We start from the raw sequence: 11,224 nt of genomic DNA, 5'->3' as shown, positions 1-11,224 counted from the left end.
TTTCACTACAGCCAAAGCAAGTAGAGGAGTGATGTAACAATGGTTCAAAAGCGGTGTCGAGCAAAGCAACCAAATGGGAGAGTCAAATTGAAGGGAAATGGATGACGGATCCCGGTACGATGTTTCAATGGATAATGTAGTAAGGCAGTGAACGAGAGGATTAGGAAAGGATAGCGATGATGAGGGTAAGAAAGAAACATGCATTTGTACTATCGCATGCCTGTTCGAGATGTCTTCTGAGTATTCCACATCGCAGTCTACCTCAATGTCCTACATTCTATGGTTCGGAGACTTATCTGCTAGTCCGCTGTCTTTCCATGATCCCCGAGTAGACGGAATTATCCTTCCCATGGCCCGCGACCTTTTCTTACTGGTTTTGTTTGTTTGCATCGCGGTAACGTCAACGCAGGGCCATAGAGGCTGCACCGGAACAGAGCTCCCAGCCTTCCGAGGGGGCGCCCTAAATAATCATCAAAAGGCACGCGGATTTTCATGTTGACGTGGTTATCCAAAGAGAGAGTGAACACCTTGGAAGAAGGGAGGTCACAGAAGAAGCACGAGCGAGAGAGCGAGGTCGCCGTGCCCCACTCGGACCGCACTTCTCCCCACAAAGACCCCTCCATCCACAAACTCACACGCCGAACCTCGGACATCCAATCCACCTCTCTTCCTGCATCTCATCACAAATCCATGTTTGCTCTTCGACAAGCTTCTCACCTGTTGACACGTCGCACCTTCTCCACCACAACACGCATCATGTCTCAAAAGCACGAATGGATGGTCATCCTCCCCGACAACACCGGTGCATTGGAAAAGCGCATGGCAGTTAGACAGTGCGTTCTGATCAGAATCCTGACAGATAGATGATGGACATCTGACTCGAGTGTTACAGACAACATCTGAGCAACATCAAGCCCGACGCCGAGACTGGTTTCTGGGTTCTCGGAGGTGCAATGCTCGAGGACGTTCCCAAGGAAGGTTCTCCTCTCAAGATCACCGGCTCAGTCATGATGGCTGTGGCAAGCACCAAGGAAGAGGTCCTCGAGAAGATCAAGAAGGATATCTACCATGATGAGGGTGTCTGGGACATGGACAAGGTGAGTGACCTGTGTCACGTGGAACGATTTACTTTTGCTAATGGTAGTGGACAGGTCCAAATATTCCCCTTCAAGTCAGCCATCAGATCTGCTTTGTAGAAAGTCGTCTTCTAAAAAGTGAACAACTTCGCAAAATCAAATGCTCGACTCCAGCCTCGTGCCTTGTGAAGCTTCATTATCCGACTACCCAATGCATTGTGCGTTTCGCTATCAAAACCATGACCTGTGAGAGTATGTGATGTTCCTTGACTGCCGACGCATAGCCTTGATCTCGGAAGCCTTCAGACAGAGGAGTTATGAAAGGGTGTTGGTGTTATTGCTGACAAGCTCTAAACCTTGCAAAGTATGATTAGCACATGCTGGTTGAAACCGCAGAGATCTGATATCATCGCGCCATTGGAACAACATATGTGTTTGCACGAGTGTGCGTGCCGAAACTTGAACTTTTGCATGATTGTCATTTCCCTGGCATCTGATTATAGTACCTTTATATAGCCGATTATTATGATAGAATCCTGTACATTATATCTACTTCATGGTGACCAGCTCCTCAGCAGAGGTAGGATGAATGGCAACACAGCTATCAAAGTCGGCCTTGGTAGCACCCATCTTGATAGCAACACCGAAGCCTTGGAGGATCTCGTCACTGCCTTGGCCAAGGATGTGCAGACCAACAACTCTCTCGTTAGGGCCTTCGCAGATGAGCTTGTAGGCGGTGGGACCCTTGTCTTCGGGCTCCATCATGGCGTAGTACATGGCAGTGAAGCTTGAGGTGTAGATCTTGACGGTGTCGCCGAACTTCTCGCGAGCCTCGGGCTCGGTAAGACCGATGCTACCGACAGTAGGGTGAGAGAAGACAACCGAGGGGACATTGGTGTAATCGAGATGAGCATCCTTCTTGCCGCCGAAGAGACGGTCACCAAGACGACGGCCAGCGGCGATGGCAACAGGGGTCAGCTCCATGCCGGCGTTGCAAACATCGCCCAGAGCGTAAATGCCGTCAACGTTGGTGTTCTGGTACTTGTCGACCTTGATGTGGTTCTTGTCGTCAACCTCGATACCAGCATTCTCAATCTTGAGCTTCTCGATCTCGGGAGTGCGGCCAATGGCCCAGAGGACACAGTCAACGTCCATGGTGCTCTCGCCTTGGTCGTCCTTGTAGTGCAGCTTCTTCATGCCATTGCCCAGATCCTCGAGCTTGCTCTGAGAGCTGTTGGTGTGAATGTGGAGACCCTGGCGCTTGTACTCGTCCATAATCTTGTCCTGAATCATGGGATCGAAGGTACGGAGGAACTTGTCATGGCGAATGAACAAGTGAGTCTCTGTGCCGAGGTGGTGGAACATGCCAGCCATCTCAACGGCAATGTAACCGGCGCCGACGACGGCGACCTTCTTGGGCTGCTTCTCGAGGTCGAAGAAGCCATCACTGTTGATACCGAGCTCTTCACCCTCAACACCGATCTTGCTGGGACGACCGCCAACGGCAACGAGGATCTTCTTTGCGCGCACCTGCTGCTCCTGACCGTCCTGGCCCACGATCTTGACGACGTCCTTGGAGACGAAAGAGGCAGTTCCATTGAGGTACTCGACCTTGTCGTTCTTGAGGTTCTTCTCGTAGATGCCATTCAAACGCTTGACGTAGGCGTCACGCTTGTGCTTGAAGGTGGTCCAGTCGAAGGGAGCAGTCTCCTGGATAGAGAAGCCATAGGCCTTGGCTTCGTGGATGGTCTCTTGGATGGCGGCGGCGTTCCAGGTAACCTTCTTGGGCACACATCTGTATGGCCTATGTCAGAGCGCGAAGACGATGTAACAGACGATGCAACATACCCGACGTTGACACAAGTACCTCCGAGTCTGGAGTTCTCGACAGCGATGGTCTTCATGCCATATTGGCCGCTAGCTCTTCTAGCAGCAGCGAGACCACCACTGCCGATACCAATGACGAGGAAGTCGCATTCCTTGGGAGTAGGAGCCATGATGGGATGTGTTGTAGAAAAATGGCGTGTTACGTTTGAGAGTCTCGAAGTTGCCGTCGGAATGCTATGAAGAATCCGCGGGGAGGTGCTGAAGATACGCATATAATATAGCAAGGCGAATGGGTGACGACGGGGCAACGGTGAAGAAGGTTGATCTGAAATACAAAAGAACAAAGGCGGGATTCGCTTACGTCAATCACTTCAGAACGCCACCAATGAACGATGGCCGGCAACAGTAGGATGTGAGATGCGCAGAAGGTTTCGAAGTGGTGCAGAAGAACAACGATGACAAAGCTTCTTGATTTCCAATTGCAGCTTGACTTGTAGCGTCTCGAGCTCGCTGCCACAGAGGGCACGGAGGGCACGGAGGGCTGCCGGGCTGCCCCTCGGTTTGACGCGATCGCTCTCTAAACCTAAAACCCTTTGACGCACGGACGACGAAGCAGCAGGATGATGATGAAGCCGTGCCTTGCTGTCACACCACTGTGAGAACGGAGCTTTGTGTCTCTTTCCCTGTGAGAAACAAGACTATTCTGTAAGCAATAACCACTTTCACCATGGGCGGCAGATTGTCTGTGCCAAAAGGGCCTGCGGGCACCACCGAGATCAGTCACCCAAAGGCCTCACCGTTCCCCCGTCGCAAGATGCCCTTCAATTCGCGAACCGTCATTGCGCCCGCCGCTGCCTTCACAATGGCCTGCATCCTATTCGTCTATACCAGAACCTCGATACGCGCCGCCAAAGCCAATGCTCAGAGACATCGCGACGCCGACAGTAACGGAGAGGGTCTTGATCTGCTGGCTGAAAGTAGAAGAAGACATGGTCGTGGTGAGAAGTTGGACCAAGGTGGTGGCACTCTGTCCGAGCTGGCTCACGGCGCCAGAGAACAGTTCTTGGGTTCCTCAAAATCAAAGCCTTCACCCGAGAAGCTGAAGGGCAGATCACCCATCTCCGAGAATGAAGAGAAGCTTAGAGCTGCCATGGGCAGGAAGTCCGATGAATCTGGAACATGAGACCAACACATCTTATCTGTTCCATCTCGACACCAAAACACCATGCCTCTCGCGCCCATGTCCTGCTCCACGGCTGCGTATGTCTGCGCCTCCGAGTTGGACCCGGCGCTGTCTCACAGCTCCAGCATACCAAAAGGGCCGTTGTCCTGGTAGGCTTTCGAAGCTACGGCCCCCATTGCTGAAGGTCAGATACCTTTAACATCATGAGTAATGCAAAGCATATTGGCTTCATGCCTTTTCCTTAGACCAGTCCAGTAATCGCGTGAGAATGTGTCTATGCTTGTGAAGCAACATGATCTCGAACCCTGGTACGGTTCTGCTCCCAGAGAGCGAATGTCACAGCCTGAACAAGACAGTCTGCTAGATCGTCCAGTTTGCCAGATAGAGCAGAAGTATCAGCACCATCGACTTCTTCGTACTCGTCATCTTTGTTCTTTCGCCGGCTTGCTCGTGACTTTGGTGAACAGAATGAGGCAACCATTGGAGCTAGATTCGCATCCACAGTCAGATCATCTGTAGTCATCGAAAGCGAAAGCCAGTGCCGAGCCAATGCAATCTTGTCCTTCTTCTCAAATGATCTCTTCTTCAGCTCTGATTCAGTCGTCTGTACCACCTCCTTGGGACTCGTGAGCGATGTAGCAACGTCTGCCGGCGTAGGGAAGAAATCCTCGCGAGCAAGCCAGAACATGCCAACACGCCGGGGACTCATTTCTAGAAGGTCTGGGAACTTCTGCCCTTGGGCTATCACACCCTGGCTGTAGCCATGTCGCATGGTCTCAAGTGATGCCCACAACATGCTCTCTAACATGTTTACTCGAACAGTCCACTCTTGAATAGCAGGAGCTCCTCCAGACCGGAATCTCTGACGCTCTATCAGAATATAGTCTGGTTTGTACTGCAGGAACTCAGAGGCCAGACCAAAGGCGATTTTTGAAAGCGAAGAAGGCGCATATAGGTTGATCTGATCTCCGGAAGAGGACACGTCCTTGGTCTCGCTGGCCAGATCTTCAATTACTGGCGATGGGTTTGCTGGAACAGAACCATGTTTGGCTACCAGCCTCTCCGAGACGTCTAGACGCTTCCAGTCTGATAGATGAAGAGATAATTGGCTATCGGTTTTTTGTGCATATGTCTCCTCCAAATCTGGCGGCACCTCGTGCAGATCCAGTAGGCAAAAGGCAAGGTTTTTGACACCCATGTCTACGCTGAGAATCCTACATCGAGGGCTCGCGAGAGGTGGTCTAACCATACTGTCCGTCAGCGCTCTACATAGCTGCGCTTTGGTTCCGGTGGAGTTCAGCCCAGTGAGGAATGCCAGTTGTTTGAGTTGCCATGCTTCCAATGTTGACAGGTAGCCAAGCGGACTGGCTTTGCCCATGTCTGGGACAACACCGGCGCGTCGAAAAATGATGGAAAACCAGGATCTGGAAGCAAAACGAAAAGACCAGGATGGATTCACCTCAAAACAAATCACAGCACTTGAGCAAAAAGGCCTCAGCCCGAGATCGAATCGGGGACCTCCTGCAATTTAGATAGACCCAAAGCAGGAATCATACCACTAGACCACTAAGGCATTTATTGAGTCATGCAAAATTTTGTCTTACATATGTTGTCAATCATGTGCGTTCGCTGCCTACCATGTTGAATTCATCGACGTCGGACGTTCATGACCTCTCCTCAATATTAGTGCTCACGATTCATGAGAAAAAAACATAGGAGTGAGAAAGCGCGTGCCGAGCTGGGTGTTGGTCAGCGGTGTCCCCACGTCTGACAGGTAGTACCAACGGGTATCACGGCGACTGTTACCTTGGCTGACCTCTGCCAATTCATCCTTTGCCAAGCTCAGAATAACGAAATGGTTATGCAATATAAGCGCTTCCTAGGACTGATAGGTCTACAGCATGCCACCCTTTACCTCTAGCAAACAGTGCCGATATGACAGATTCGAAAAATGACGCTACCGACCACAAGGTGCCCGATAGCAAGGAGCCTAGAGCCGGACTACCACAACGAAACAGTTCGGATACTACCTGCACTTCACGCACTACGCTGCCGACCTACGAATCTTTGGTCCTAGATACGCCGCCTTCATACCAGTCTAGTCAACAACCAAAGAAGGTCACACCTCGAGAATCTACAGCAGGAGCCTCCGCAGCCACCCTGCGTGCTATACTGGGTGATCCTATCCCTGAAGAACCAAAACGAGGCTTACGAGATCGTTTACTCGGTCGGAGACCGAATTACAATCGCCGCCCTCCTTCTTCGGAGCGAGAGCGAGGCAGTTCAGCAACTTGGAATGTGTGGGGTTCGCCAGTAACCGACCCTAAGTGATTATCGGGATCTATGACGAACACCAAACATACATGGTCTCGTGGCTAAAATACTTCGGGAGAGGCTCCATCGAGCTTTGATAGGAACTCAGCTTTAGATCACTAGAAAAACTCTTCGAAGTGAAGAGGCTGTGTATACCCACGGATCGGAGGTAAACGGATGGTAAATCTGGTTACGTTGAGGGCAGATGGAGAGATGTTGGATGATCTGGATTGTTCCGCCGGGTCGTAGACATTCTGCAAATGCGTTTACGCTCGATCATCAAACGCGCACTTGAAGACTGTTGTCGTCACACGGAGCATGGCTATATGTATGCCTTTCACTCAGGAAACATGACAAGGCTGAATAAAATACTCCCACTAACGACGTTGAGCGTTATTGATGTGCTGAAGAAGGGGTGATGTTGCATGGAGCATACATCTATGTACGCCTTCAGCACAAATCAGTCCAAAGGCTTGATCAAATGCTCCCACTAACGACGTCGAGTGTTACTGATGTGCTGAGGAAACCGTGATGTTGCATGGAGCATACATCCGTGAATGTCTCCAGCACAAACCAATTCAAAGGCTTGATCGAATAGTCCCACTAACGACGTCGAGCGTTACTGATGTGCTGAAGAAGCGGTGATGTTGCATGAAGCATACATCTATGTACGCCTCTCACCTGAACAGCTTCTCCCCAAGCATCAAGTCGACCGTCTCTACTAACGACATTGAGTTTTGATGAGGTGCTGGCAAACCAGCAATGTTGCATGGAGCATACATCCATGTAAGCCTCTGGCTTGGACAGCTATTCCTCAAGCACCAAGTCGACCACCTCTACTAACTGCATTGCTTAATTCAAGTGAAGTCTTCAGGCGTTTGATCGCTCCTTCCTTCTTCCTTCCTTCCTTCCTTCCTTCCTTCCTTCTTCTTTCTCTGACCTACACCTCTCTTCCTTTCTTCTTTCCTTTTATTCGTGCCGTCAACATGGATAAGATAGAGAAGAATAGACGGAGGGCGAAGATACTTCGCGAACGCCGCGCCGCTCTCCTTCTAGCCTCAGCGCAAGCGTACGTTATCCCAATCGACCTTTCACTCGTCTAACTAACAAGCGCAGCCCACCGTCTGACCTCGCCATTCAAACTGCTAGGGCAGCCCTCAATTTACCTGCTCTTCCCGCCGGCAATGCTGCAACCACCGCCACCCCTTCTGCTCAGAGCGCCCAATCGTCTGCTCTTTCCGCCGGCAATGCTGCAACAACCGCCACCCCTTCTGCTCAGAGCGCCCAACCCTCTGCTCTCTCCGCCGGCGATACTGTAACAACCGCCACGCCTTCTGCTCAGAGCGCCCAACCCCCTGCTCTCTCCGCCGACAATACTGTAACAACCGCCACGCCTTCTGCTCAGAGCGCCCAACCCTCTGCTCTCTCCGTCGGCAACCCTGCACCAACCGCCACGCCTTCTACTCAGAGCGCTCGGCCCTTTGCGTTTACCGCCATCGCTGCTGTATCCACAGCTGCCATTTCTGCCCAGAGTGCTCAACTATCTGCTTCTACGTTGGATTCATTACCTCCCAGCGACGTCGTCACTATCCCTCGTGCCTTGTTTGAAGCTCGCGCGGCTGAGCTAGCTCGCCTCGGTATTTACGAGGGCATGACAAAGTGACAAGTTTGGATCCTCAAGGTACCCAGTAAGCAAGATTGAGTTTCCAAATGTGCAAGGCCTGCCGGATCCCCTACGCCCCCGATACGCGACGAATCAATACCCAAAAGGCAATCCGGCCAACTTCGTTCACAAGCAGGCACCTGGCACCAAGCTTTTACTACAGACAAATATGGGTGGATGGTTTGCCTTTTCGAAGACAGTGAAGCATTACGTCGCTCACATGCACGGCAGAAAGGAACATTTACTCACTCCTCGATCGGCACCTTACAAAAGTGGCGCGATGGCAAGAGCGTTTGCTGTCACTTGCACGCGATCTGATAGGCACACGATAGCCGCCGCTCCGTCCACTCGAGGTCCGAAGGTCTTCAGTCGTCTCAAAAAGGCTAAGATTGTTGGGAGACTCTCAGAGACGCTTAAGAGAGTAAGACTAGAGACACTCACAAGGTTTTTGATTGCTTCTATGGACACGGAAGTTAAAGCATCAGCATAAAAGATATATATTTGTCCGTAGCGCATCTGTGGTCAACAATTCCACAGAGAAATAACCAAACAAATGGTCATCAATCACCTCATGTATGGAATCCATACGAGCTTCTCTTTCCACAGAGGAGATAACATCTGTCCTTTCTCATGCGAGAAGGGTTTCCACGACGTCGACTTGCTTAAAGCACACATACAAGAACGCAAATGCTTGCTAGCGAAAGAATTTGATAACATCCAAGAAGCATCCGGATACCAAGCTGAGATGGAACCACACCTTCAACGAGCGCATAGTTTAGACTTCACTTGTATTCCCTGTAAGAAGAGCTATGCAACATTGCAAGAGCTCTTCTTTCACGTTCACGGTGCTGGGTGCAGATACATGGATTACAAGGACATTTACACAAATGTGCCTGTTATAGACAAGGACCCAAGAATCATCCTCCTCGAGCCACGACTTCTGCAGAGACCTTCTAGAAAGAAGAGAGCCTTGATCTTCTTCCGACACAGCGCAAATTCTGGCCACGATAACACTGGTAATACCGATCCGCATGCAGAGGGGTCAGTCGAGATAGCAGAAGACCTCTTAGCAAAAAATCTGATTAATGAGGAAACCAAGCTTATTAATGTTTGTGGTCATCACGCAAAAAGCCACAGACTTCCAACCATATACGAAGATGTTGAGCTCGAACAGTACTTCGCTCAACACGACTGGGTGTTCAAGCAGGATTGAATTGACAACGACGCTACAAGTGAATTGCGTCGTGACTTCACGTCGACCGAAAGGTACTCGTTTACCTGCAACAACGAGATCAGGGACGACGTAGATAACAGTCATGAGCCGAATACATAAAGAGAGACTGTACGTACTCTCAGTGGACCCCCTCTCGATCTGGAAAAACATCTTGCATTTTGACGTGTAATTTGATAGTGTACCGTGCAAGCGGGATCATCGGCCAGAAGAAGAAAAGGAGCACAGGGGCTGCACAAAGATCACTATCCCCCAGACCCAGCAGCCCCTGAAAGTGCCTGTAAAAATGCACAATGATATTGAGTTTGATCAATTTGTCCAGTGAGAGCAGTCGCCCGGCACACTCTCACTGGACCAACTCGCAATCCTGAATGACTTCTTGCATTTTGATGGGTGTATTTCGTGGAGGTCGCTGTTCAGGGAGTAAGGACTCTGGCTCCAGCGAGCTGCTTGGTGGTGTCGTTATGGTGTGCGGAAGTAGTGGCGAGATAATCCCATATCTCTTGGTGCAAACCCATCTGGGCGATAGTAAAGTTTCGCAAGATGGAATCATGGGCAATGTTTCCGCGCTTCTCGAAGTCCTCTGGGAATTTTCCTGCCAATCAGGACTTCTTTGGTATGTTAAGGCCGTTGCGGGGAGCCTCGTATATGGCCTTTCTGATCGCAAGTACCTTCAAGGGGAGGAACCGATTGTTGTTGCGAAATTGATCAGCGCCCTCAACCTGGCCGTCTTTGTCAATGGGGACCTTAACGACGACACCTTCTCCGAGGTCGACCTCAGTAGTTTCTCCAGATCCATTGAAGGTGACGTTTTTGGGTTTGGCGACTCTGGAGAGATCCAGCTCTCCATCAGGATCGAGCAGACCATCGTCCACTGCAGTGGCCTTATCTGCTTGCTGTTTGAGCTCGGCGTTGCGCTTGGCCCAGTGAGTTACGGCCTCGGCATGAAGTTTCTCCCATCTGCGAATCCAGAACTGAGTGTAATGCGTAGTGAGGTCCCAAGATTCGAAGATGCTCTGCAGGATTCCCTGCTCGCTTCCCTCATAGCCATCAGGTCTCATGGATGCTGCATCGAGCCGGGCAGTCGCGTAGAAATCGGCCGAGTGCAGATTTTCGACGAAGGCGATGTACTGCGACCTATTCTTCTTTAAACACTCGGGGAGATCCTCCACTGCCTCTGCAGGCATCTTCATCTTGAGCTTTACTGTGTTGTGTTTGCGTCCTTTATCACGAAGCACGTCTGCCAGAGCAAGATAAGACTCGACCTCGACGTGCGATGCAAAAGGTGGCATGATTAAGGGTGTGTCGATATTCAAGACTAGCTATGGTGATCTAAGAAGCATCATATCATCCTCGTTCTCGAAGAAGTCCTCATCCGCATCGTCATCTTCATGATCCCCGTCTCCTCCGTTCTCTGAGTATGCCTCGGGAGGCTCTTCCTCATCTTTTGGTGGCACAAATCCGGCAAGTCTCTGTTTTCTGTGTTGATCCTCCCATACCTTGGTCTCTGTCCAATCGAGGATGGAACGCTGAGTGAAGCAACTTGCCGTGTTCCAGTTTTGCCACATGAAATAGAACTACTCATGTCCGTCTTTTTTAATCGTCGCTGTCTTGAGCCAACGCTTCACAACTTCGCATTGCGATATGGTAAAGTCCCGAGCGGCGAAGTAGGTCACTCAACCCTTCATAGTCGGGTATTGGTGTCTGGGCCCATGCCGGCAGTATCGATACTGGTAGTGGCTGGTCTGCTGGCAGCCCGTCTTGGACTGCGCTGGGCGGGTTGTTCATCTTCGGGAAGTTTTCGTTCGAGAGTATCCAGGCTCTCTCGTTCCGTTGTTGTGATGCGGTAAGATCGCGGTCACCGAGCTGTGTCGGAATGATAGACGCTGTGGCAGGATTGTCGGTGAAGAAAGTTGGCTTGCTGGTTGCTT

The 11,224-nt window shown here is 50.8% G+C and overlaps 6 protein-coding genes across 6 annotated transcripts; 4 read left to right on the top strand and 2 right to left on the bottom strand.

Annotated features, from left to right (window-relative positions):
- Positions 1-756: 756 nt before the first annotated feature.
- M438DRAFT_333589 (YCII-related domain protein) lies at positions 757-1,196 on the top strand (the record flags this gene model as incomplete). Its single annotated transcript, XM_029903622.1, has 3 exons — positions 757-833; positions 893-1,097; positions 1,152-1,196. 3 exons carry the CDS (start codon positions 757-759, stop codon positions 1,194-1,196), a joined length of 327 nt encoding a protein of 108 aa, XP_029762886.1.
- Positions 1,197-1,625: 429 nt separating this feature from the next.
- M438DRAFT_373228 (glutathione reductase) lies at positions 1,626-3,073 on the bottom strand (the record flags this gene model as incomplete). Its single annotated transcript, XM_029908405.1, has 2 exons — positions 1,626-2,871; positions 2,925-3,073. 2 exons carry the CDS (start codon positions 3,071-3,073, stop codon positions 1,626-1,628), a joined length of 1,395 nt encoding a protein of 464 aa, XP_029762885.1.
- Positions 3,074-3,630: 557 nt separating this feature from the next.
- On the top strand, positions 3,631-4,086 carry M438DRAFT_269630 (uncharacterized protein; the record flags this gene model as incomplete). Its single annotated transcript, XM_029900336.1, has 1 exon — positions 3,631-4,086. One exon carries the CDS (start codon positions 3,631-3,633, stop codon positions 4,084-4,086), a length of 456 nt encoding a protein of 151 aa, XP_029762884.1.
- Positions 4,087-4,360: 274 nt separating this feature from the next.
- On the bottom strand, positions 4,361-5,464 carry M438DRAFT_373226 (ribonuclease H-like protein; the record flags this gene model as incomplete). The annotated part of the gene is made up of 1 exon (XM_029908404.1): positions 4,361-5,464. One exon carries the CDS (start codon positions 5,462-5,464, stop codon positions 4,361-4,363), a length of 1,104 nt encoding a protein of 367 aa, XP_029762883.1.
- A 1,921-nt stretch (positions 5,465-7,385) lies between these two features.
- Positions 7,386-8,062, top strand: M438DRAFT_333584 (uncharacterized protein; the record flags this gene model as incomplete). The annotated part of the gene is made up of 2 exons (XM_029903621.1): positions 7,386-7,468; positions 7,516-8,062. 2 exons carry the CDS (start codon positions 7,386-7,388, stop codon positions 8,060-8,062), a joined length of 630 nt encoding a protein of 209 aa, XP_029762882.1.
- Positions 8,063-9,757: 1,695 nt separating this feature from the next.
- Positions 9,758-10,444, top strand: M438DRAFT_404265 (uncharacterized protein; the record flags this gene model as incomplete). The annotated part of the gene is made up of 1 exon (XM_029909716.1): positions 9,758-10,444. One exon carries the CDS (start codon positions 9,758-9,760, stop codon positions 10,442-10,444), a length of 687 nt encoding a protein of 228 aa, XP_029762881.1.
- Between the last annotated feature and the right edge of the window lie 780 nt (positions 10,445-11,224).

This window comes from Aureobasidium pullulans, assembly GCF_000721785.1.
Source record: "Aureobasidium pullulans EXF-150 unplaced genomic scaffold scaffold_5, whole genome shotgun sequence".
NCBI lineage: Eukaryota > Fungi > Ascomycota > Dothideomycetes > Dothideales > Saccotheciaceae > Aureobasidium > Aureobasidium pullulans.
The sequence above is the reverse complement of the archived record's forward strand: the minus strand, read 5'-3'. Positions and strand labels throughout refer to the sequence as shown.